General features: G+C 40.5%; 1 protein-coding gene across 4 annotated transcripts in view; it reads left to right on the forward strand.

Annotated features, from left to right (window-relative positions):
* Positions 1-26,504, forward strand: part of cntln (centlein, centrosomal protein) — a 538,558-nt gene that overhangs the window by 210,578 nt on the left and 301,476 nt on the right. For all 4 annotated transcript variants that reach the window (XM_063048921.1, XM_063048919.1, XM_063048920.1 and 1 more), the window contains 2 exons: positions 7,730-7,843; positions 20,364-20,464. In XM_063048921.1, the coding sequence (XP_062904991.1) occupies positions 7,730-7,843; positions 20,364-20,464 (215 nt within the window). The remainder of the gene's footprint in view (positions 1-7,729; positions 7,844-20,363; positions 20,465-26,504) is intronic.

Here is a 26,504-nt window from a genome sequence, read left to right on the forward strand (position 1 = left end):
TGTTAGAATTAAAGTTCTTGCTATTCTTCAAGCTAAACTGTTTCAGTACAACTATTACAGTAGTATTTTCATTGTGAAATGAAAAGTTGCCTTGATATCCTGTTTACGCGGGGGGAGGGAGAGTCAGGGTGTGTACAGTCTGGTTACCACCCAATCTGCTTACTCTCAGTAAACAGCAGATCAAATGACTAAGGAGCATTTACTCGTGAATACTTGTTTACTGATATTCCGATTGTTAGGTCTATGTGACTCTAGACCTCATCATAGCCTAGGGCAAAATAAGGACCAAAGAGCTGAATTCCAGGGATGAAGTGAGATTCACTGCCTTTAACAAGACAGCATATGATCAATTATGCCACATGCTTTCTTCACCATCTTATCTACCTGTGTTTTCACTTGCAAGGAACTATGTACTTGTACTCTAGGGCTCTCTGCACTTCAACACTCTTGAACAAGACGCTGTGGTTAAACTGACTTGGGGGAAACTCTGTGTAATACTTTTAGTGGTTGGGGTCATACTCTGTACAAGAAAAGATGGTTGTCTTTAATTTGGATGTAAGAAACTTCTCAGTGCAGTAATGTAGGCTCAGCCTTTTCTAGCAGTTTAATTAATGGTAGAATTACACAAGATTAAAAAAGGCCTTTTGCCCCAACTCACCCATGCTGACAAAGGAACCCAAGAAGGTTCCATTTGCCTGTTCCTCTAAACCTTTGAAATACATGTCTCTATCCCTGTCCTAATGTATTTCAAATTTTGTAATTTTACCCATTTCTGCCAATTCCTTTGGAAGCTCATTCCGTACATGACCACACTCTGGAAAAAGCCCTGTAACAACAACATTTTGAATCCTATCTGCATCCTCTCTAACTTAATTGCATCATAAGTATGTTGACCATAACTGCATAATATTCTCGGTGCAGTTTCATCAGCATCTTATGAAACTGTAATATGTTATCCTAACACAAACAAGAGAAAATCTGCAGATGATTGAAATCCAATCAGCACACACAAAATGCTGGAGAAACTCAGCAGGCCAGGCAGCATCTATGGAAAAGAGCGTATTTGACATTTCGGGCTGAAACCCTTCATCAGGACTCTAACATTAATTGTCCGCTCTCTGCCATGCACCAATTTTGGTGTCATCTGCAAACTTAATATTGAAAGAGGACTCAGCACTAATCTTGTGGTCCACAACTGGTTCCAAGGCTCCAGTCTAGAAACCAGTCCTGCTCTACCACCCTCTGATTTCTTCCACCAAGCCAATTTTATGTTCATTTAGCTTGTTCACTCTGTCTTCCATGTAATCTATCCTTCCAGACTGGTCTACCACGCATGACTTTGCAAACAGTCTTATTGGACTTCCAGTAAGATGGCAGAATGCTCAGATGCAGAGACTTCTCTGGGTCCAAACAAAGGTGTAATTGTTCGTCCCTTGCGTGTTTTTCCATAGTTGCAAGACACTGCTGGTTATCAAGAACATCAAGTACTGCAGGTTTACCACACTAGTGAGTTGCATGATAACAATGGAGCTGGACTTATTGCGCACTATGTTGGAGCCTGTTGCAGCCACTCAGGGAAGATGGTGTCAGAGGTGGTGCAAGGTTCAACAAATAGTGGAAATGGTTGGCTTGGACATTTTTCTTGTGATCACAAGAACCTGCTGGAAATTGGCAATGTGGAATACTGTTGAGTCCAATTCATTAGTTCATGGGTGAGACTGACTTCGGGTAGCTGCGTGGTCCATGCCATCATGCCTCGCATTCAGCGGTCGTGGCCATCAGGGAACGAGACACTGGAACTAGCTGTGTACTGTGTACTGCTGGATTCTGTATTGGTTGGGGGGCTGGCCCCTCCTGTCAGTGCTGTCCTGCAAGAAAATGAATCTTAGGGTTGTATTTTGTGACAGATATGTACTTTGATAATAAATTTACTTCGAACTTTGATTCATGCACCCTCTATCTACAGGCCATGACACTCAGGGACTTGGGCTGTATTATTTTTTGCAACTGTATATCTTTCTGCTATCATAATTAAATTGAAGTTCAAAGTTCAATGATAATTCAACCATACATGAATATAGCCAATTGAAACAGTGTTCCTTTGAGGCCAAAGTGCAACACACATTACCTACAGCACATAACACATAGCACAAATTGTACATATGGTTATGATGCAGAAAAACATACAGTTACAAAAAAAAATAGCCCAAGTGTGTGAGTGGCATGACTGTAGTCCTGGTCTAGCTTGTTCTTCCAATGAGCGATGACGGGGGGGGGCAGCACTGATGCGCCAGGCTTCAACCCAGTATGGATTCCTATGCGCCCCATAGAGGACTCTGTTCTCCCACTTTGCTTCGGTGTCTCTTCTCTTGGGTGGCTGCAACTGGCAAGTGCATGGCTTCAAGCCTTGAGCTTGCCTGAATCAAGGCAATGCAGCTGCCCTCCCTCCACCTCCCCAACCGTTTCCCCAATGTACCTTTGAACCAGACTTGCGGTATTCTACATTACCAATGTCAAACAGGGTCTCACGCCCACATTAAATCAGAGGACTGAAGGCGTTATATTTGAATGCACGCAGTATGTGGAATAAAGTAGTTGATATTTTTGTGCAGTTAGAGATTGGCAGGGACGACATTGTGGGCATTATTGAGTTGTAGCAGAAAGAAGATTATTGGTTGGAGGTTAGCATCAAAAAATACACATTGTATCGAAAAGATGAGGCAGAGTGGGCGGCGTGTCTCTTTTGGTTTAAATAAAATGAAATCAAATCCTTAGTAAGAGGTGACATAGGATCGAAAGATGTAGAATCCTTGTGAGTAGAGTTAAGAAATTACAAGGGTAAAAGGACCCTGATGGGAGTTGTGTACAGACGTTCGAACAGTAACCAGGATGTGGGCTACAGATTACAATTAGCTAGAAAAGGCATGTCAAAGGGCCAATGTTACAACAGTCATGGGAGATTTCAATTTGCAGGTAGATTGGGAAAATTAAGTTGGCGCTGGATCCGAAGAGAGAATTTGTATAACATCGACAAGGTGGCTTTTTGGAGCAGTTTGTGGTTGAGCCTGCTATAGGATCAGCTATTCTGGATTGGGTGTTGTGTGATGAACCGGATTTTATTAGGGAGCAAAAGGTAAATGATCCCTTAAGAGTCAGTAATCATTTGAGAGGAAGAAGCTGAAGTCATATGTTTCTGAACTACAGTGAAATAAATGGAATTACAAGGGCATGGGAGAGGAGCTGGCCAAAGTTGATAATAAGGGGACTAACAAGGATGACAGTAGAGGAGCAATGGCTGGAGTTTCTGAGAGAAAGTCGGAGGGTGCAGTTTCAATACATCCCAAATAAGTAGTAGTATTCCAAAGGTAGGATGATACAACCGTGGCTGAGAAAGGAAGTCAAAGCCCATAAAAACAAAATTTTTAAAAAGAAAAGAAAAAAAAACAAAAGAGAGGGAATATAATAGAACAAAAATTGGTAGGAAGTTAGAGATTGGGGAATTTAAAAGGCAACTAAAAATTCCATGGGGGCGAATAGATGAATTATGAAGGTAATCTAGCCAGCAATATCAAAGAGGATACCAAAAGCTTTTTCAGGAATATTAAGAACAAAGGAGGTGAGAGTAGATCTTGGACTGCTGGAAAATGATACTGGAGAAGTAGTAATAGGAGACAAGGAAATAATAGATGAACTGAGAAGTATTTTGCATCAGTCCTCACTGTGGAAGGCACTAGCGGTATGCAGGAAATTTGAGAGTGCTAGGGAGCAGAAGTGAGTTTAGTTGCAATTACAGAGAGAAGATGCTTGGGAAACTGAAAAGTCTGAAGGTAGATAGAGCCATCTGGACCAGCTGGACTATACCACAGGGTTCTGAAAGAGGTAGCTTTGAAGAAATTATAGAGGCATTAGTAATAATATTTCAAGAATCAATAATAGATTTTAGCATGATTCCGGATGGCTGGAAAATGCAAATGTCACTCATCTCTTCAAGAAGGAGGGCAGCAGAAGAATGGAAGTTACAGGTGAGTTAGCCTGACCTCAGTGGTTGTGAAGATGTTGGAGTCGATTGCTAAGGATGTGGTTTCAGGGAACTTGGTGGCACATAATAAGTTAGGCCAAAGTCAGCTTGTTTTCCCTAAGGGGCATCTTGCCTCACAAATTGGTAGTAATTCTTTGAAGAAACAACAAGGAGGATAGACAAAAGAGAATTGGTGCATGTTGTGTACTTTTCAGAAGGCCTTTGACAAGATGTTGCACATGAGGCTGCTAAATAAGTTAAGAGCCCATGGTATTATAGGAAAGATACTAGCATGGATAGAGCATTGGCTGATTGGCAGGAGGCAAAGTGTGGAAATAAAGGGAACCTTTTCTGGTGGATTGCTGGTGACTAGTGGTGACGCAGGGGACAGTGTTAGGACCACTTCATTTTATGTTCTAGGTCATTGATTTGTGTGACGGAATTGTGGACAATACAATAATAGGTGGAGGGGCATGTAGTGTTGAGGATGCAGGGAGGCTACAGATGGAGAATGAGCAAAGAATTGGCAAATGGAATACAGACTAGGGAAGTGTATTTTCATTCACTTTGGTAGAAGGACTAAAAACATAGACTATTGTCTAAGTGGGGAGAAAATTCAACAATAAGTGGTGCATAGGGACTTGGGAGTCTTTGTGCAGGATTCCCTAAAAGTTAATTTACAGATTGAGTCGTTGGTGATGAACGCAAATACAATGTTAGCATTCATTTCGCAAGGACTAGAATATAAATGCAAGAATGTAATGCTAAGGTTTTATAAGGCTTTGATAAGTTTTCATTTGGAATATTATGAGCAGTTTTGGGGTCTCTTATTTAAGAAAGGAAGTGCTGACATTGGAGAGGGTTCTTGAGAATGATTCTGGGAATAAAAGGCTTCTCATATGAGGAGCAATTGATGGCTCTGGGCCTTTACTCACTGGAATTTAGAAGAATGAGTGGTGGGCGGGGGTGAATCTCATTGAAACCTATCGAATATTGAAAACCCTAGATAGAATGGATGTGGAAAGTACATTTTGTTATGGTGGGGGAGTCTAGGACCAGAAGGTATAGCCTCAGAATATATGGATGTTCATTTAGAACGGAGATGGCCAGGAATTTCTTTAGCCAGAGGGTGGTGAATCTGTGGAATTCATTGCCATAGGTGGCGGTTGAGACCATGTCATTGGGTGTATTTAAGGCGGAGGTTAATAGGGCCCTGTTTAATCAGAGCATGAAAGGTTATGAGGAGAAGGCAGGAGAATGGGGTTGAGAGGGAGTTGATCAGCCATGGTGAAATGGCGGAGCAGACTCGATGGGAAGAGTGGTGTAATTCTGCTCCCGTGTCTTCTGATTTTAAAAATGTCCAAGTCAATCATTCTGTCCGTTTGTGGATTATGCACCGTCTCAGCACAATGGGTCACAACTTTTCCAGGCGACAACAATGGTACACATTAATCCCAGCTCTATTGTTATCGAGCAACTTGCGATCATAAAAAAGACATATAGAACAAATACACCTCTCATTGGACCTGGAGGAGTCACTGTGCCTGAGTGCACCACCATCTTACCGGAATGTAATTATATATGCCAGATGTGCTGTGTGTGACTGTTGATACTATGTTTTGCCCCTTGGTCCCAGAGGAACGCTGTTTCATTTGGCTGTATTCATGTGTATGGTTAAATAACAATTAAACTTGAACTTGAAGTCTATGTAGATAATGTCCTGCCTTATCAATCCTGTTGATCATCTTTAAAAAAAAAACTCATTTGTGGAAGATGAATTTTATGCACAAAGCCATGATGATGATCCCTGAATAGTTCTAACTTTTCTAACTGCAAATACAGTAGATTCTCTCTCTTTCAGAATTCCACTCCAGTAGCTTTCCCAGCACTGATGTTAGGCTCATCACCCTGCAGTTCCCTGGCTTATCCTTGCAGCCCATGTTAAATAAAGGCACAACATTAGCTGTCCTCCATTCATCTAGTACCTCACCTGTGGCTAAGGAAGATGCAAAAGATCTCATGCCCCTTTTTTGCCCTCCTGATTTCCTCCTTAAATGTATTCATACATCCCTTATAATCTTTGAGGGGTTCACTTGATTCTACATGTCTCCTTTTTCCTCAATATCCCTCATCAACCAAGTACAATAGTATCATTTAAGGAGTATTTGGGTAAGTATGTGGAGGAGCAAGGCTTGGAGAGAGATGGGCTGAACACAGGAAATTGGGATTTGTGGGCACTGTTTGGGCAGAATGGCCTGTATCTATGCCATGTTGCTCAATGACTTCCTTCCTTCCATCATAAGGTCAAATATAGGGTAATTTACTGATATTTACACATTCCTCTTTGCCACAGTTTTTTAGTTAATGAGGCCTGCATACGGCAAGGAAAGGAAAGGTACGTCGCATCCGGAGTTTCTCCGGTTAGCGGATGATTTCCCTCTATGCCTCTCTGACGTAGTTGGGAACTGCGTATGAGGCAAGTTACAGCAGTGGTTTGCCATTGGCTTCTGCGGGGTGAGTTTCCAAAGAGATCACCAGCTCGTAACCCAGCACGGATGGAAAGCGTGCAGGGGAGCCGGTTGGATTCAAACTCAGGACCTTTTGTCCCGAAGTCCGGCACTGATGCCACTACGCCACCACAGCTCAACAATATTCACGCATGGGCTGATAAGTTGATTACCACAGACGCACATTGGCTGCCATTTATACCATTCATAAAATGTTGTTCAAATCTTAGACTTACTTCATCTAGGAATATTTTGCAATTCTTTCATAACCATGCTTTCAAGATTCTTCAGCTCCTTGCCGAACTACATTGTTAGATTTTCTCTGTAATATACATTGTAGAGTATCAGAGCAGTTCACCACCACATTTTCAGTAGTTATAACGGATGGGCAAGAAATGCCCAAATTCTGCGAGTCAATGGAAAAAATGGTGAAAGCTCCCAGCAGTGCTAATCACTGAATGCTGTGAAATAAGAATGTAGAATCTTTTTCATGTTTTTAATTAAGTTATTAAGGAGCCATTTTTTTTAAACATTAGTTTTACAAAATGAATGCCACACTGGGCTAGATCTCTTCAGAGACCTAAGACCCAAGTTAGACTGTAGCATAGACAGATGGCACAGATTTTTTTTACTGCAACTAAGATTTTTAAGTTCCCATTGGCAGCAAATTCACTGTGTAGTGCACAGAATGGGCACTAGAATCACTGACATATGAAGGCAGCAGCACATTTCTAAGATTGTGTTCGAGGTACTTTAGTGGAGCACCTTTCCTGAACCAGTCTTGGCCATGGCCCCAATCTTCAATCATTTCCCTTCATAAAATTTATGTCATAAATGCTTTCCTTTCCTCCTCCTTTGTTTTTCATTGTTGCTTCTGGAAAGTCAACATGGATTTTCAATTACATGTACACTTGGAACAACAGAATTGTATTTCAGTTACTCTACCAACAACTTTTTGCCTCGGAATTATAGATCAGACCTTGGACAATATGAATATGGCAGTTTAGTTTTGGAATTGTTTGTAGAGCAAAATTTTCTGTTTGATTAGTTTCTTCATTTTAACTGAATAGTGGATTTGGCTGCAGTTATAACACAAGTTTTTTTTAGGCTATGAAATGTTATGTTTAGAAAGGGGAAGAATTTAATGAAAGTTGTGAATAACTTCATGTTTCTTGTTTATATCATGACCCACAAATTTCTACAGCAAAGGCAAACAGCAGCGCGCAGATCCTTGGCAGCTGCGGCAGGAAGACAGTGATGGTGTATGGAACGAACTAGCGTACTTCAAACGAGAACACAAAAAGCTATTGACTGAAAAGTGAGTTTTCTTTTCTTAGCAAATTTACACATGCAGAGCCATATCACATCTGTCTGATCTTCTGGTGCCTAAAAGCCACACAGAGGAATTCCTCGCAAGGATAAAAACAGGCCAACTTCTTTTATCAAATAAACCAGTCTCTTCCTATCAGCTGCAGTGACAAGTTTAGTAGTGGTAACAATATCTGTATAATGTGATAGGGGGATTGTGTTAATTAATGTGGCTCTCATCTGTTGGAGGTGTCGCTCTTCATTAGCCTGTATTTTGCACACTGCCGTGCTTCATTTGTTGAATAAGGTGGTGAGGGGATAACCTAGCCAGCCGTGTTCGTTTGATCTACTTGCTACATACGTGATATAGAAGGTCTCATCTCTCTCTGTTCCCTGCACTGTCCTGCTAATCCCAGCTGAGCTCATTATGATGTAGCCTTGCTGCCTCTCTTGGAGCCAGAGCTGTCCAAGCTAATTACTGGTAGCAGCAGAGCTGGCTGTTAAGGATCTGGTGCGTATCTGCAAACACGGTCCTTGGAACTGACCTGGAGAGAGCACAGGGGAGTCACTTTCTTTCTTGCTGTGCATAGGCTGTCCTCGGGGGTTAGCATTGATCCCGTCACATAGCTTTCAAGTTGGAGTGAGTATTAAATAAAGCATTAAAGAAAACTTGTGTTTTCTGAAACAAATACAATGAGTATTGCTTTGATACTATGTTTGTGAGCTCTTAAAAGAAATTTCTTAAAAGCTAGCTTCATTGTCCAGCCACTATTTATACACATACTGTATGTATGTGTGTGTTATATATGTGAAATTACATTTTTGTGATTTTGGAAAAAAATCTCATTGCTTTCCCATCTGATATGTTGCCCCACTCATATCAATTAGCTAAAATATGATGGAATGCAGGCAATAAGTAATAATCTCAATTTAGTGACTCCAAAGAGATCCTGCACTCATTGTTTGTTACTGGTGCAAAAACTGCACTTTAAAAAGAGAGGATTAGGCTACTCAGCCCATCGAGTCTGTTCTGCCATTCTATCATGGTTGATTTATTATCCCTCTCAACTCCAAAGAAAAAAGATAATAGATTAAAGGGACATTGTTATCTGGCTGGTTTTAGTTAAATCTACATTCTTTTTTACTTGAATTGAAACTATCTTCTAGATTATTAAGCTTAGTGGCAGACAATAAATCAACATTGGTGGCAGACAACTGGAGATTTGATGTGACTTGATCCTGTTTGTTGTCCAATTGTAACAAATAACTGGACTTATAATTGCTCTTGCTGTACTTTTCTATGCAAAGTTGGTTAAATTTAACTGGAATATATTGTTATGTACCTAGCAACTGTAGTAATTAATTCTAACAAAGTAATATTTTAGTATGGCTTGTGACTAGAGGTTACAATTTGCTACTCCTAATTACACCAAAATTAAATATTTTTCTTTTTAAAATTACCATATTTCCAGATGTAGTCTACCTTAAGATACAAGAACACTTTCTCTTTCAACTCCCAAAACAAGCATAAAAGATGATGTGCTTGCATTATAAAATTTTAAAAATGGTGATCATTTCTTATGGTAGCAGTCTGATGCTAATATGCCATATATCAAATATTCACAAAAGCATAATGTCAGTTACTTTACAGTCCTCACATTACTGCTGAAAGCATTATGATAATCTTTTTATTCAGAATTATGTATTACTTCTGTATGAAAATTCCATTGGGAACACATAAGTGACAATGTCAGTCAACAAATAAAATATACTTTAGAAGGCAGTAGCAGACTCATATTATGGGTCTGGTGTCAGCTTGCACAATGTATGTTAAGCTATGTTAAGCTTTTGCATTTTTATACACAAGGGGCAGCCTAATGGATATCTCATGGTTTTGAAATTATGGTCAGATTCTACCATTGAAGAACAGATTGATCCACTGCTTCACTTATGTAGTGGAAGCACTTTATTCTAACTGGTTGGTTCATTAATAACCAGAAAACAGCTGATTTTATTTGGGCTCTTTTCTCAATCCTTTCCCTATGTCCTGGCTTTAGTTTTAGCTATGCTACCGTGCTCAGATCAGTTGTGAGTTGTAAGGATTAGCGAGTGCAAATTTCTCACTTTGGAGTCCCTGAGCTGTGCAGAGTGGCTACTTATGTAGTGATTCACATTCGAGTTGCAATGTAAGAATGAGAAATCTTTGTAAAATGTAAAATTATGTTGCCATTCTGATTAACTTTTATTAAGTTTTGAGATCTAAGATCAATTTCTGGAAATATTAACCAAAAGAAGTGACAGATGTCTCTTGCTACCAGAAAAAAGATGGTGTGTAAAACACAGTTCTTTAATGATGGGGAGAGAAGAGGATATCTGCAAGGAATTTGCTGTTTCTTTTAAAATTATTAGCCAAAGAGAATTTTTAAATTTTGCAGTGGTCCCCCTGCTGAGTTTTGCTTCAACCTAATGGTGTTAGACTTTGAGTTTAATGAAATTTAATATAGTTAAAGGAATTGCTTAGTTAATTTCTTTTCATCTGGAGTGCTTGTGGGTGTTGGGACTAATGAGTGTCCTTTGCCCTCAGTGAGCAAAAAAAAAAGTGGATGCAAGAGACTGTCTGAAAGGAATATGTAATTTGTGATGATACCTTGAATGCTTATGAATTATGAAACATAGATAATGTGGAACTTTGCCCATAATTATTTATTTACTTGCTGTAAGTGCAAATAAAACATATAAAATTGCCAGCAGATCCCCTGTAGCATTGTTTGCATGAGTTTGAGCTTATGCTGTTGCAAGGCAAAGTGGAAAGAAGGATGCCATTCTCTTCTGAAATAACCTGGAAAAAAAGTTGAAAGAAGTGGGTGGAGAGCATGTAAATGAGGTGCTTTTTGACATACTTCCCAGTGAACAAATATTTTGTGACAAATGTATCAACGTGAGTCTTTGCAGACAGGAAGAGTGGACCAGAAGTGCAGCTATGGTACATGCATATCTAAATATTCTAATCTTACAAGCTGATCATGGGAGTTTCTCTAAATCAGGAAGGCTAATTGTCATATTCAGTGAACTGTACTTCTAGTACACATAGCTCTGAGTTGGGAATATTTTTGCAAAATTCGTGAATTAATCTTTTTCATTCAATTAAACCACTAATTGATTTCAGAAACTCAAAAAAACTGCTGTGATTTGCAACAAAAACATTCAGGTTGTCTGTACTTCTTAAAATAAGGTGTTACTGTAAAGTTGACTTCTTGTAAATGCTGTTTTGTTCAGTTTCTCTTCAAACATGGATAAGGTCATAGTAAACAACAGCACAGAAATAAGCCGATTGGCCCATCTAGTCTGTGCCAAACTATTATTCTGCCTAGTCCTGTCAACCTGCATCAGGACCACAACCTTCCATGTACTTACCCAAACTTCTCTTAAGTGTTGAAATCAAACCCACATCCATAGCTTCTGCTGCCATCTTGTTCCAGACTCTCAACGCACTCTGGGTGAAGAAGTTTTCCTTCATGTTTCCCTTATTTCAGCTTTTGCGCTTAATACATGCTCTCTAGTTCTATTCCCAGTGCCTCCGTCTCCGCCGCATCTGCTCCGAGGATGAGGTTTTCCGTTCCAGGACATCTCAAATGTCCTCTTTCTTTAAGGATCTTGGTTTCCCTTCTGCTGTCATTAATGATGCCCTCACCCGCATCTCCTCCATTTCCTGCACTTTGGCTCTCACCCCATCCTCCTGCCACCACAACAGGGACAGAGTTCCCCTTGTCCTCACCTACCACCCCACCAGCCTCCGGATCCAGCACATTATCCTCCGAAACTTCTGCCACCTTCAACAGGACCCCACCACTAAGCACATCTTTCCCTCTCCACCCCTCTCTGCTTTCCGCAGGGATCGGTTCCTCTGTGACTCCCTGGTCCACACGTCCCTCCCCATGGATCTCCCACCTGGCACTTATCCCTGTAAGCGCAAGTGCTACACCTGTCCCTACACCTCCTCTCTTGCCACCATTCAAGGCCCCAAACAGTACTTCCAAGTGAGGCAACACTTCACTTGTAAGTCTGTTGGGGTCATCTATTGCATCTGGTGCTCCCGGTGCGGCCTCCTCTGCATCAGTGAAACCCGACGCAGATTGGGGGACCGCTTTGTCGAGCACCTGCGCGCCATCCGCCAAAACAGACAGGATCTCCCAGTAGCCACCCACTTCAACTCTGCTTCCCACTCCCATTCAGATATGTCCATACATGGCCTCCTCTACTGCCATGATGAGGCTAAACTCAGGTTGGAGGAGCAACACCTCATATACCGTCTGGGTAGTCTCCAGCCCCTTGGTATGAGTATAGAATTCTCCATCTTCCGGTAATTCCCTCCCCCCTCCCTTCCCCTATCCCTATGTCACTCTGCCCCCTCCCCCAGCTGCCTATCACCTCCCTCATGGTTCCGCCTCCTTCTACTACTCATTGTGTTTTCCCCTATTCATTCTTCACCTTTCTTGCCTATTACCTCCTTGCTTCCCCTCCCTCATCCCTTTATCTTTCCCCTTACTGGTTTTTCACCTGGATCCTAGCCTTTTCCCACCCTCCCCCCACCTTCTTTATAGGGCCTCTGCCCCTTTCCTCTACAGTCCTGATGAAGGGTTCCGGCTCGAAACGTCGACCGATCTTTTCCACGGATGCTGCCCAACCTGCTGAGTTCCTCCAGCGTGTTGTGAGTGTTGCTCTCCAGTTCTAGTCTCACCCTACCTCAGTGGAAAAAGCCTCCTTACACTCTTAATTTTATACAGATCTATCAAATCTCCTCTCATGCTGCTACACTCCTGGGAATGAAGTCCTAACCTATTCAACCTTTCCTATAACTCAGGTCCTGACAGCATCCTTGTAAATTTTCTCTGTACTCTTTCAATTTTATTGATAGCTTTCCTGTAGGATAATGACCAAAACTGCACACATTTCTCCTAATTAGGCCTCACCAACATCTTATACGTAACATCCCAACTCTTGTACTCGATACCTTGAATTATGAAAGCCAGTGTACCAAAAGCTTTCTTTACAACCCTCTTTACCTGTGACACCACTTTAAATGAATTATGGATCTGTATTCTCATATATCCTCTGTTCTACCACACTCCTCATTGCCTAATATTCACTGTGTAAGTCTCACCTTGGTTTGTTCTCCCAAAGTGCAACACCTCACACTTGTCTGCATTAAATTCCATCTGCTATTTTTCAGCTCATTTTACCAGCTGGTCCAGAAACTGCTGGAAATTTCCCAAGCAGTATTGTGATCAATACCTTCACCCAGTAACCCATCCCTCCACACTCCCAACCACCACTACTTTATCATTTACTGTCCGTCACCCTATGTACAGACTCTACTGTGCCTAGCATCACTTTATGTACATTCATTCAATCTGTCTATATAAGCTATCCTACATATTTATATTTATTGTGTTTTTTTATTATTACTGTGTTTTTATTTAATTGTGTTCTTTACTTGGTCTGGAGTAACAATTAGTTTGTTTTCTAGTACTTGTATACTAGAAATGACATTAAACAATCTTGAAGCTTTGGTAGCCTTCTTCATTATTCACTGTGCCCCCTATTTTAATGTCATCTGCAAATTTGCTGATGCATGTTAGCACATTATTATCCAGACTGTTGATACAGATGACAGCAGACCCCGGACCGACTCCTGTGGCAAACCACTAGTCACTTGCTTCCAGTCAGAGAGGCAACAATCTACTACCACTCTCTACCTTCTCCCACAAATCCATTGTCAAATCCAATATACTGCCTTATCCTGAATGCCAAATGACTAAACATTTTGTCCAAACTCCCATGCAGGACCTCATCAAAAGCCAGGACCATGCATCTACTGCATTTCCTTTCTCAACTTTCCCAGTAACCTCTTCAAAATGCTCTATATGATTGGTTAGACATGACCTACCATGCATCAAGCCATATTGACTATCCCTAATTATTTCCTGTCTATTCAAATATTTATATATCCAGTTCCTTGGAATATCTTCTAAAAACTTACCCACTACTGACATCAGGCTCACTGGCCTATAACCTCCTGGCTTATTCTTAGAGCCTCTCTTAAACAATGGAACAACATTAGCTATCCTCCAGTCTTCTGGCACTTCACCTGTTACCTAGACCATCTTAAATACCACATCCAGGGGCCCTGCAAATTCTGCACTAGCCTCCCACAAAGTCTGAGGGAATACCCTTACGGGCCCTGTAGATTTATCTACTCTAATTTGCCTTGAAACAGCAAGGACCTCCTGCTGCTCTGTAATCCCTATAGCATGCACGACCTTACTGCTGTGTTGCCTCACTTCTGTAGACTTTGTGTCTAACTGCTGAGTAAATACAGATGCAAAAAAGATCCATTTTAAATCTTCCCCCATCTCTTTTGGCTCCATGCATAGATAATGATTCTGAGCATTGATAGGACCAATTTTGTCTCTTGCTATTCTTTTGCTTTTAATAAAGCTGTAGAAACCTTCTGGATTCTCTTTCACCCTGGTCTGCTAGAGCAAAGCCATGTCTTTTAACCCTCTTGATTTCCCTCTTAAGTGTCCTCTTGCATTTCTTAGACTTCTCAAAATCCTCGTTTGTTCCTCACTGCCTATATCTGCTCTGAGAATGGATGGTCATTACATTTTTCAGAATTTTCCGTCGTTTATATAAATACATACGTCTCTAGTATTTGCTTAATATTTATTTTAGAACTTTTTTTTTGGTTTCAAGAAGCAATTCCAACATTAGCTGACTATTTTGCTGTTAGGAAGTTTTGGGGAGGGTGAGTATATGATCAGTATTTGGTGGCTCATTGGTGTCTTTTTCACTGTTTCTAACTGGACCTTCGGTTGCTTATGGGATAAAGAGTTTTTAGTGCTCGAGGCAGGAACAATCACAGCATTCAAAAAGAATTCTGACAGGTACAGGGTTAGGAAAGGAATAGAGGAATATGGGCCAAATGTAGAAAACTGGGACTAACGTAGGTGAATTTGGTTAGCATGGATGAAATAGGTTGAAGAATGGATGAATTAAGCCATCTTGACTGAGTAGTTTGATCTCAATTAGCAGGTAGTTTGATGCAAAACTCAAAAAAGCCTTTGTCAGTTTTGCAAACTTACCTTGCATCCAATATGGATGACTTCACATTTCCTCATAACATATGCCAACTTATTTATGATTCTCAGCAGGCTTGGGTGCATTGCATTCATTAATGTAGTTTATAATTGATTGTGGCCCCAGTAGTGATCTGTAAGGTACCACACTAGTTAAAACTTGGCAACATGAAAATTTATCTATTTTCCTACTGTCAATTTTCTACCTGTTAACTAATCCACCATGCATGTTAATATATTACTCTCTTCTGACACTTTCTTGTGTGGTTAAAGTCTTATTTAAAGTCTTATTTTGGAAATCTAATATATTGTCTGGTTCCACGTCATCCATCTTTCTAGTTCCATCGTCAATGAGCTTTAACACATTTGTTGAACACTATTTGCTTTTCTTCAGGACTGGGAGAATTGTCCTCTCAGTGTTCTTCTGTATGGTTGTTAATCTGAGAAAAATAGGATTACAGAATAATTAAATCTGAGTCATTAAGTACTAAAAGTTTAAAAGAAACATGATGCGGCCTTCTATATATTGGCGAGACCCGGCGCAGACTGGGAGACCATTTTGCTGAATACCTACACTCTGTCCGCCAGAGAAAGCAGGATCTCCCAGTGGCCACACATTTTAATCCCATCCTCTGGGCTTTACCCCTCCCCCTTTTATTTCTCCCTAGGCCTCCTGTCCCATGATCCTCTCATATCCCTTTTGCCAATCAACTGTCCAGCTCTTGGCTCCATCCCTCCCCCTCCTGTCTTCTCCTATCATTTTGGATTTCCCCCTCCCCGTCCCACTTTCAAATCTCTTACTAGCTCTTCTTTCACTTAGTCCTGACGAAGGGTCTCGGCCCGAAACGTCGACTGTAGCTCTTCCTAGAGATACTGCCTGGCCTGCTGTGTTCACCAGCAACTTTTATGTGTGTTGCTTGAAATTCCAGCATCTACAGATTTCCTCGTGTTTGCTTTTTTAAAAAACAAGAATTAAGGTTTGTTTCTAGAGAAAAGTAGCAGTGTTTTGCTAAACTTGATTGAATCATGGTTTCGATCACATTCCAAAGTAGTGTGCATAGTTCTAGTTGTTATAACAGACAAAGGGCATTGGAGAAGATGCAAATGTAGGAATACAAGTATAAGACCACAAGACATAGGAGCAGAATTAGGCCATTCAGCCCATCAAGTCCGCTCTGCCATTTCATCATGACTGATCCCAGATCCCATTCAATCCCATACACCTGCCCTCTCACGACATCCCGTGATGCCTCGACCAGTCAGGAATCTATCAACTTCTGCTTTAAATATACCAATGGACTTGGTCTCCACCGCAGTCTGTGACAGAGTATTCCACGGATTCACCGCTCCTTGGCTAAAAAAAATTCCCCTTACTTATGTTCTAAAAGGTTACCCCTCAGTTTTGAGGTTATGCCCTCTAGTTCTGGATACCTCCACCAGAGGACACATCCTTTCCACACCCACCATACCTCGTCCTTTCAATATTCGGTAGGTTTCAATGAGATCCTCAGGCATTCTTCTAAATTCCAGTGAGAACAGGCCCAAAGCTGCCAAATGCTCCTCATATGTTAACCCCTTCTTTCTCCAAATCATCCTCATGATCCTCCTCTGGACTCTCTTCAGTGACAATACATTCTTTCTAAGATAAGGGCCCTAAAACTTGACAATATTCCAAGTATGGTCTGACTAGTGTCTTAAAGAGCTTCAACGTTATTCCTTGTTTTTATATTCTATTCCCCTGGAAATAAATGCCAGCATTGCATTTGGCGCCTTTACCACACGAGGACTCCTAAGTCCTTTTGCACCTCTGATGTTTGAATTTTCTCCCCATTTAGATAATAGTCTGAGCTATTTTTATTTTTACCAAAATATATTTTCATACATTTCCCAGCACCGATTACCCATCTGCCACTTTTTTGCCCATTCTTCCAATTTGTCTAAGTGCTGCTGCAATTCCATTGCTTCCTCAGCACTAACTACCCCTCCATCTATCTTTGTATCATCTGCAAACTTTGCCACAAAGCTACCAATTTCACTATCTAAATCATTGATAAACAATGTGAAAAGTAGCAGTCCCAATACTGACCCCCGACAAACACCACTAGTCACTAGCAGCCAACCAGAGAAGTTTTCTTTTAATTTCACTTGCTACCTCCTGCCTGTCAGCCACGTCTTTATCCACGCCAGGCATTCTCAGACCAGTTATACCGTTTCTGTGTTTACACTTCATTAGAAAGGATGAACAGCCTGTGCTTCTTCCCTTGAAAAGTTTAGTCCAGTGTATGATGAAGATATTTATCACTATGAAAGGGTTTGGCATCACGGACAGAGGGTTTCCATTTGCTGGAAAGTTCAGGTATGGTGACCAGCAATGTAATGTTACATTACTTGACAACATAAAAGAAGGCCGTTTGTCACATAGTGTATGATGCTGGCTTTTAAAGCTATGCCATTTGATTCATAACCTCTCTTGCCTCCCTGCAACTTAAATTGTTTTTCATATACCTGTCAACTCCCTCAATTTTTTTTATTCTTTAGGGATACAGCACAGAATAGGCCCTTCTAGCCCTTTGAGCCATGCCGCCCAACAACCAATAACCCCCGATTTAACCCTAACCTAATCATGGGACAATTTGCAACGACTATTAACCTACTAACAGGTATGTCTTTGCACTGTGGGAGGAAACTGGAGCACCTCGAGAAAATCCATGCATTCCACAAGGAGGACGTCAGACTCCTTACAGATGATGTCAGAATTGAATTCTGATGTTCCAAGCTGTAATAGCATCTCACTAACCGCTATGCTACTATGGCGGTTTGTTTCATCCACTTGAATTGGGGGCAGAAAGAAGATTGTGTGGACCCAAGAATGGCTCCAGATTAGTGTGCTGTTTTCCTGGTGCAAGTGTCCATGGTGCTACCAGTGGCTACAGAACATCCTTGAGGGAGAGGATGAGCAGCCAGAGGTCATGCACGTTGACGCAGAGTGAATATAGGGAGCAAAGAAAGAAGCAGCAGGACCTTAAGAAGAGTCTTCTCTGAATAACTTCCAGTGCCATGTGCTTTGAGGTTACTATAAATGAATTTGTGGCTGAAAAGTTAATGTAGAGGACAGGGACTTTGACTTTTGGAACATTAGGTTGCTTTGTGGGACAGAAATGAGCTGTATTAGAGGAACAGCTTACTTCTGAACTAGAGGTGGTTTAATATCCAGGCAGGCAGTTTTGCTTGTGCTACTATGGTGGGTTTCAACTAGATTAGGGTGGGGTCCCAACCATCAGGGAGGTGATTGGAAGGGTGGAAAGTCATGCAAAAGCCTGTGACGGCAAGTTAAATGGGCATGATAGGTAGTAAAATGGCAGTGGGTGAGGAAAACCTGTTGGATCAATTTGCATTCATTTCAATGTAAGAGGTCTGACAGGTAAGGCAGATAAATTTAGGGCTTGGATAGTTACATGGGTTTGCAATTTTAGAGTCATTATGGAAACATGGCTAAGTAAGGGGCAGACCTGACAGCTTATCAGACTCAGAATCCGGTTTAATATAACCGGCATACGTTGTGAAATTTGTTGTCTTTGCCGCAGCAGTACAATGCAATACATAATAGTAGAAAAAACTGAATTATAGTAAGTGTGTGTGTATATATATTTGCATTACATGGAGTGTCACTGCAGTAGTCAGAGATGAAAATACTGATGGATCATCTGGTGAGACTTTATGAATGGAGCTGAGAAAGAAGAAAGGGGTAAAGGGGATGCTGACGTTGTGATTGTACTTTAACCCCCGGAGTTCAACAGGAATTAGAACAAATATACGGGGAGATTGTGGAGAGTTGAAATAATAATAGGATTGTCATAGTAAAGAATTTTAATTTTTCTGCTATAAACTGAGATTGTTTTACAGTTAAGGGCTTAGATGGAGTGGAATAGGAGTCTGCATTCAGGAAAGCATCCTTGGACAATGTACGTATAGAGGGGAGAGGACCATTTGGGCCAAAGGAACTGATTCTATACTGTTTGACTGTGACTTCATCAGTTAATTTACTGGCACATCTTTGGAATGCGAGAAGATCACCAAGGGAGAGAATGTGTAAATTCCAACCAGCAGCAACTGTGGCTGAGAGTCGAGCACTGGCTGTTGTGCTGTTGGGTCATTGTGTAGGGTGTTTCCAACCAGTCATGCTGTCAGTGAGAAACTTGCATGTTCTCTTTGTGTTAATAGATTGGCATAAGTTATCTGTAGCATATTAGGTTGGAGGAGTGTCAGGTGATGGAGGTTCTTAATAAGCATGTGTGAGATAATGGGTCACAGGGAAATAAATATTTTTAAAGAACCCCTCACTTCCTCTATCCCCATATAGCCTCACTCTCCCCCCCACTTTGCCTCCTTCCGCCTGCCCACTCTGCCTCCCCACCCACCCCTCCCTTCCTCAGCCCGTCCCGCCCTTCCTCCCGCCTGCCCCACCTCCCCCCGCTTGCTCCTCCTCCTTCCTGCCCTCGCATACAGTACAGTGGAAATATGGTACCATAATAAGTGATGTTTGTGTATTGTCTGACCTATGGAGTCAACTTATAGCCATCTGGAAAAATCTGTTCATTGCCCAGTGACAGGTAATATATAACAATATAATAGACATCAAAGAATCTTGAAAGTAGTATGTTTATAATTAAGCCAGTTTGATTGGCAAATATGTAAAAAAGGTTTGGTATCAATGGGAGATTTTAATAAATAGAACTAGATGGTCACCACCTGTGTGATACTGTATATAAGATTATATAGTACTGCAAAATCCAGTTGGTAATTAGAAAATTGTTTTTCAACCAAAGCAGTTATGAAAACTTGCTGCCACAGGAATGGAAATCCATGCTGGTTCAAGGGTCGGGAGAGAGAGTGAACAAAGCTGGATGGGACAAGGCACAAATGAACCATAAGTGTCAACTTTGGTTGGCAAATTGTACTGTGTATTTTATATGATAATTATAATATGCTATTAATAGAATGTTGTTGCTTTTAGATAAAACTGCCATTGAATATCATGTAATCAGTGTTTTTATAATGTTGTCATGACAATATAGCAGACATGTCAAAGTAAATTCAAAGGAGCATGTTTATAATCATGCATTCTGATTGGCAATTAAGTGAAAAATCAATCATTGATATTGAAAGGATTTTTAAAAAATAAATGCAGATAGTGTAAAAATTGCTAGTGTGGTTACTGGTAATAAACCAAATAAGCTTTTTTACTTTGGAGAATATCTCATCAACTCTGGCTCTTCCTAGTTCCTGAGTAACCAAGTTACTTAAAAATATTCTCTTTGTAGAAGTATTGTTGTACATAACAGCTGTACTTGAGATTACCAGTAATCGGACGTCTGGTTTCTTACCTTGCAGTATGAACCTTAGTGAGGAGCTAGACTACCTGAGAGTGCAGTCTGCTGTAGACAAAACTACCATTCAGGAATTGACCATGTGCCTGCAGCAAGAGCATGAAGGTGGGTCAGCAGGGCGAATTGAAAGCTATTCAGAACTGTATGAAGATATCGAATTGAATCATTGTCTACTATGTGAAATTTACAGCTTTTGCTTTCCTCTTTTCTCATAAGTATGTTTGATAATAAGATGCAACAGGGCTTTTGACTTGCCTGGAGCACCAATTATTTAGCAGTGTTAATGAGATATTTGCAGATTGACAGTTAATGTTTTGTTCTTCCTTCAGGATGAAAAGTATAAAACAACAGCAAATGTACTGAACATAAATCATTGTTTTAATGAGGCAAAAGGCCATATTTAGGTTTATAGGTCTTCAGTTATTTGAGACTTAAAAAGTAAAGTGCTTTATATGACTTGCTTTACATAACTCAAAATTAACACGTTAATATAATCTACAAAACAAGGCAAGAGTTTATGATGACATAAAACTCTCAAATCCATCCATCTTCCTCTTCCCCTTACAAAATGGTGCAAATCCATTGCCTTTATTGAAGCTAAGCAATTGAGGAAAACTCTCAATCCAGTGAAAGAAAAATTGCAAACTTAAATAATCTTCAAACTTGATGATTATCTTCAGTCTCTCAAAATGAAATCTGAATGTATTTGCTAACTATTTCTTTCCTCAGTAGATTAAGTATTAAGTGATCTGTAAGAATAAAAGCATGAGAAAAACATTTCAAAATGATGAGACTACCAATTATATTGTGGACCTTAATTATATCATAGACTTCCTGGCTCTAGCTTGTGTTGGATATTAGATGTTGAACGAAACATATCAAATGGTAAGCTGAATATTTAAGCTCTGGTGGTAAGAGTGACATTTGTGAGTGGGCAACATTTCTTTGAATTTGATTATATAGGAGTTTGGATTGGTTGGCTAGATACATTATGTTCAGTGTATCTTTGATGTCAAGAAAATGGTTTATCTAGAATAGGCAAAAGAAAAATACTGCAGATATTAGGAACCTGAAATGCTAAGAGGCAATGCAAAAAAAAAATCAGTTAAGCAGTATGTTTAGAGAAAGATAATGTGTGAATATTTCAGATCAGAGGCTTCCAACAGAACGGGGAGTAGATAAAACTAGAAGTCCTGAAGAAAGGTTGGCCATCTAAAACTTTCATTCTGTTTCCCTCTGCATACCTGCTGAATGTTTCTGGCATTTTCTGTTTTGAGCTCAGATTTAGATGAATCACTATGTTTTGATTTTGAATAAAATCTAAGCAAGCTAGTAGAGAGAAAAGCTAACCAGTGAGTTCTGTGCAAAATAAGAAAGAAAGATGCATTGCAGTTGACTTGTAGCTTACTCTGAATTATGAGGAAAATTGTTGATTTGGAAGAATGCCAATTGATGATTGTTATTTTTGGAGCGTAGATATAGAAGTTATTCTCTCCATTCTCTAATTTCATTCAACCTCAGCTTTGGTATAATGGTATTAGGTAGCACAAAAATGTATCCTTTTGACTCAGTTTTTCATTCTGACCATGATGGCTGTTTATGTTAATCCAATTTACCCACATAAGGCTTGTATCCTCTTGTGCCTTAGCTGTCCACGCAGCTGTCCAAACATCTATAAAACAATGTCATCGAATCTGTCTCCACCACATCCTCTAGCAGTTTCTCCCAAGAATTCTGTACCTTCTTCTCTGGAAAAATATACTCCTGAGGTCTACTATAAATTTCTCCCCTCTCACCTTAAACCTTAATTCTTAACTGCCTTAGGAAAAATACTTTGACTATCTATCTTGTCTATGGCCTTTTTATAAACCTTTTTTCTCTCAACCTTCACCATTCAGTGAAAGCAAATCCAGCCAACACAATCTCTCCTTTTTACTCCAACCCTCCATTCCAAGCAAAATTCTCTCTATTGCTACTACATTCTACCAGTAGTATGGTGACTAGATCTGTATACAATACTCAAAGTGCAGTCTAGTTGAAGTTTGACATCCCGAGTCTTATAATCACTGCCTCAGCTTATACCAAAGAATGTAATTCAATTTTAAATTTAAGAAATCCAACTAAGTGGAGTGTGTACCATATGTGCTTACTGAGAACTTCAGTTAACCAGTATGTTAAGTTGACCGATGCATATTTAGTGAGTGTGCCTAAATAGCGTAAAGCAAAGCAAATGCATCCATTAGTCTTGCGAGACCATGGATTGGCGCCTGGAAAGTCTTCACTCTCCAGGGCGCAGGCATGGGCAGGGTTGTATGGAAGACCAGCAGTTGCCCATGCTGCAAGTCTCCCCTCTCCACGCCACCGATGTTGTCCAAGGGAAGGGCATTAGGACCCATACAGCTTGGCACCAGTGTCGTCGCAGAGTGTGATTAAGTGCCTTGCTCAAGGACACAACATGTTGCCTCGGCTGGGGCTCGAACTCACGACCTTCAGGTTGCTAGTCCAATGCCTTAACCACTTGGTCATGTGCCTAAATGTGAGCGTAGATAGCGGCAACATCAAGAGTTATAGGCTTTTTTTTTGACCATGTGAAAGTCTTTGGGTCTTGTCAGTTAAGAGGGTTTGTGGAGCCCCCTTGATAAGGTTTACTGCCTGCCGACACCATCTTCACCTTGCTGCATGGTGACATATAGGCAGTAATAATAGATCCAATTTAAGTGCAAGTAGGTATAAAGAAAGGCAGTGTCATCTCCCCAGTACGTGGCACCCCACCTCCAACAAGTTTCCCACTGGAATGAAGCTGACTTGCAAGGTGAATAGTAAACTGTTTGAACTACATAACTTCCACACCATGAATCAGGTCTCCCATACATAAAGTTCAGTGCCCCAGCTCCTGGTCATCAGTGATTCATTCACTGAAGTGTGTGAGAGAATAGGTCAAAGTCAAAGTAAATTTATTATCAAAGTACATATATGTCACCATATACAATCCTGAGATTCATTTTCATTTTTTTGGGGGCATACTCAACAAATCCATAATAGAATAATATATGTAATAGAATCAATGAAAGACTTGGGCATTCAAATACAAATTATTCACGTATAGAGCGGAAGAAATAATAATAAGCATTAAGTATGGAGAACATGAATGTTATTTGTCATATACATTAATGATCTGGATGATGGGGTGGTAAATTGGATGAGTAAGTATGCAGATAATACTAAAGATAGGTGGAGTTGTGGATAATGAAGTAGGTTTTCAAAGCTTGCAGAGAGATTTAGGCCATTTAGAAGAGTGGGGTGAAAGATGACAGATGGAGTTTAATGCTGATAAATGTGAGGTGCTACATTTTGGTAGGGCTAATCAAAATAGGACATACATGGTAAGTGGTAGGGCATTGAAAAATGCAGTAGAACAGAGGGATCTCGGAATAATGGTGCATAGTTCCCTGAAGGTGGAATCTCATGTGGATAGGGTGGTGAAGAAAGCTTTTGGTATGCTGGCCTTTATAAATCAGAGCATTGAGTATAGGAGTTGGGATGTAATGTTGAAATTGGACAAGGCATTGGTGAGGACAAATTTGGGGTATTGTGTACAGTTTTGGTCACCGAATTATAGGAAAGATGTCAACAAATTAGAGAGAGTACAGAGAAGATTTACTAGAATGTTACCTGGGTTTCATCACCTAAGTTACAGAGAAAGGTTGAACAAGTTGGGTCTTTATTATTTGGAGCGTAGAAGGTTGAGTGGGGACTTGATAAAGGTATTTAAAATTATGGGGGGAGATAGATAGAGTTAAGGTGGATAGGCTTTTTCCATTGAGAGTGGGGGAGATTCAAACAAGAGGACATGAGTTGAGAGTTAAAGGACAGAAGTTTAAGGGTAACATGAGGGGGAACTTCTTTATTCAGAGAGTGGTAGCTGTGTGGAACGAGCTTCCAGCAGAAGTGGTTGAGGCAGGTTCGATGTTGTCGTTTAAAGTTAAATTGGACAGCTATATGGACAGGAAAGGAATGGAGGGTTATGGGCTGAGTGCAGGTCGGTGGGACTAGGTGAGAGTAAGAGTTCAGCACAGATTAGAAGGGCCGAGATGGCCTGTTTCCGTGTTGTAATTGTTATATGGTTACATGAAGTGACGAGTTCTTGAAAGTGGTATATTGATTCTGGGAGCATTTCAACAATGGGGCTAGTGAAGTTGAGACTCCTGTACCACCTCCTTGATAGCAGCAGAGAGAAGTGGGTGGATGTAGATATGCTCACTGGAAGGGATGGCTTTATGTTTGATGGACTGGGTTGTATCTACTAATTTTTTGCAGGATTTTCCATTCAAGGGCATTGGTGTTTCCATACCACATTGTTATGCTGCTAGTCAATATACTCTTTACTACACATCTGTAGAAGTTTGTCAAAGTTTTGGTTGTCATGCTGAATTTTCATTCACTTCTAAGGAAGTAGAGGGGCTGACATGCTTTCTTCGTGGTTGCACTGCATGCTGGGTCCTGGACTTAACATTGAATTAACTTGTAGACTTAACTCTACAAACTCCATACACTGTGCAACACCACTCTTTATCAATAAAGATCTACAAAAACATGCAGGTAAAAGTGCATCACTTCCCAATCTCAGGAGCTACATCTTGGAGAAGTCAGACATTGATAATTCACAATATCTATCAGGGTACTAGCTTTTGAACATCTGAGAAGGTCATGCCACCAAACCTGAGCAGCAGAGATCCTTGCCCTACTGTACACTTGCCCAAGACTGTATCCCAAAGCATTGTCCCAGAAAATTCTGGCAGAGGATGTGAAATTGCAAAACTCCTTGAAAGAAATTAATATCCCAACTGAACTTAATCAAGAGCCTATGATAGTTCAAAGTGGATTGCCAAATAGGTTGTCATCAAAAATCTTTGAGTCCCTAAACAAAAGAAGGAGCAGATTACTTCGTAAATTACCCACTATGCATCCCCTCAAGCATGTACAATTTTACCTGTAGTAGAATCTGGAGGTGCCACATTAGCCTCATCAGCCACCACAAAACCCTCAAAAATGGAAAGGCATCCTTGATCCTGAGGAACTCCATAAGAAAAGAATATTTGCTATAAAATTAAAAGTGTTTACACAGTGTGCCTGGTAGTATCTGGTACTGACCTTTCATCAAAACCAATTTTATACTCCAGAGAAATTACAAGCAATCTAGAAATGATTAGGCCAAATCCCACTATAGATTGTGGACTAAAATTAAGATCTAAATAAACTGGGGTGGAAAATGATAGATCATCCCTATGACAGTGACTACAGTGGTGTTAAAACCCCAGCTGGTTCACAAGTGCTGCCTTCTTTTCCTGGTCAGTGTTGTAGTGTGATTTCAGTCCAGTACTCTCATGTAAATGTCCCACCAAAAGCAACTATGGATAGGTAGTCAATGCTGGATCTGCTAGAGATTTCCATATCTTATATACAAATGAATTAAGCAAAAATATATCACACAGATGCATCCCGAAGTTCTCCCAGTGAAGAAATTATTTTTGAAATGAATTCTTTAATGACACGAATCCAAATATAGTGGTTAAACAAGCCAAACAGTAGTTTCCCACAAAGAGTAAGTGAGATGATAGGATGTCCTAAGATCATTGGGAAATAATTTTGCGCCAGGATGCAGCATGTAGTGTTCTTAAGAATAGGTATATGGGTTCTCTTGATCACTCATTTTCCTCAGAGTGATCAGGAGTGATCATAGAAGTGTTGGTTATCTGGCTCTCTGGCTGTCGAAATGCATAGTATTCCTCTTTGATTTTCTGTTCTTGGGTAAACCACCTTCTGCTGGCTTGAATTTTGCTGCTTTTATTTGAAGAAATGTTTGAAGGACTAAGTGGTACACTTGAGTCCGTTTATATCTGGCTGTTAGAGGAAGCCAGTGTTTTCTCCTATCACCACCTTCCTTTTTCCTGGAATTGCATTGTCTGATTCTGTGTTGAATTCTTCCCCCCACCCCATCCCATTCTCCCTCTCGATTACTATTGACCATTCTGCAGTATATGATGGCTGTTAGAGGGGTACAGGGTTCCCATTGTTAATTACCTCTTAAAGTCCCATGATTCCCATTGAAGAGTGTCAGACCAGTGAAGCACCAGCAGTTAGACAA

This window comes from Mobula hypostoma, chromosome 5 (assembly GCF_963921235.1).
Source record: "Mobula hypostoma chromosome 5, sMobHyp1.1, whole genome shotgun sequence".
NCBI lineage: Eukaryota > Metazoa > Chordata > Chondrichthyes > Myliobatiformes > Myliobatidae > Mobula > Mobula hypostoma.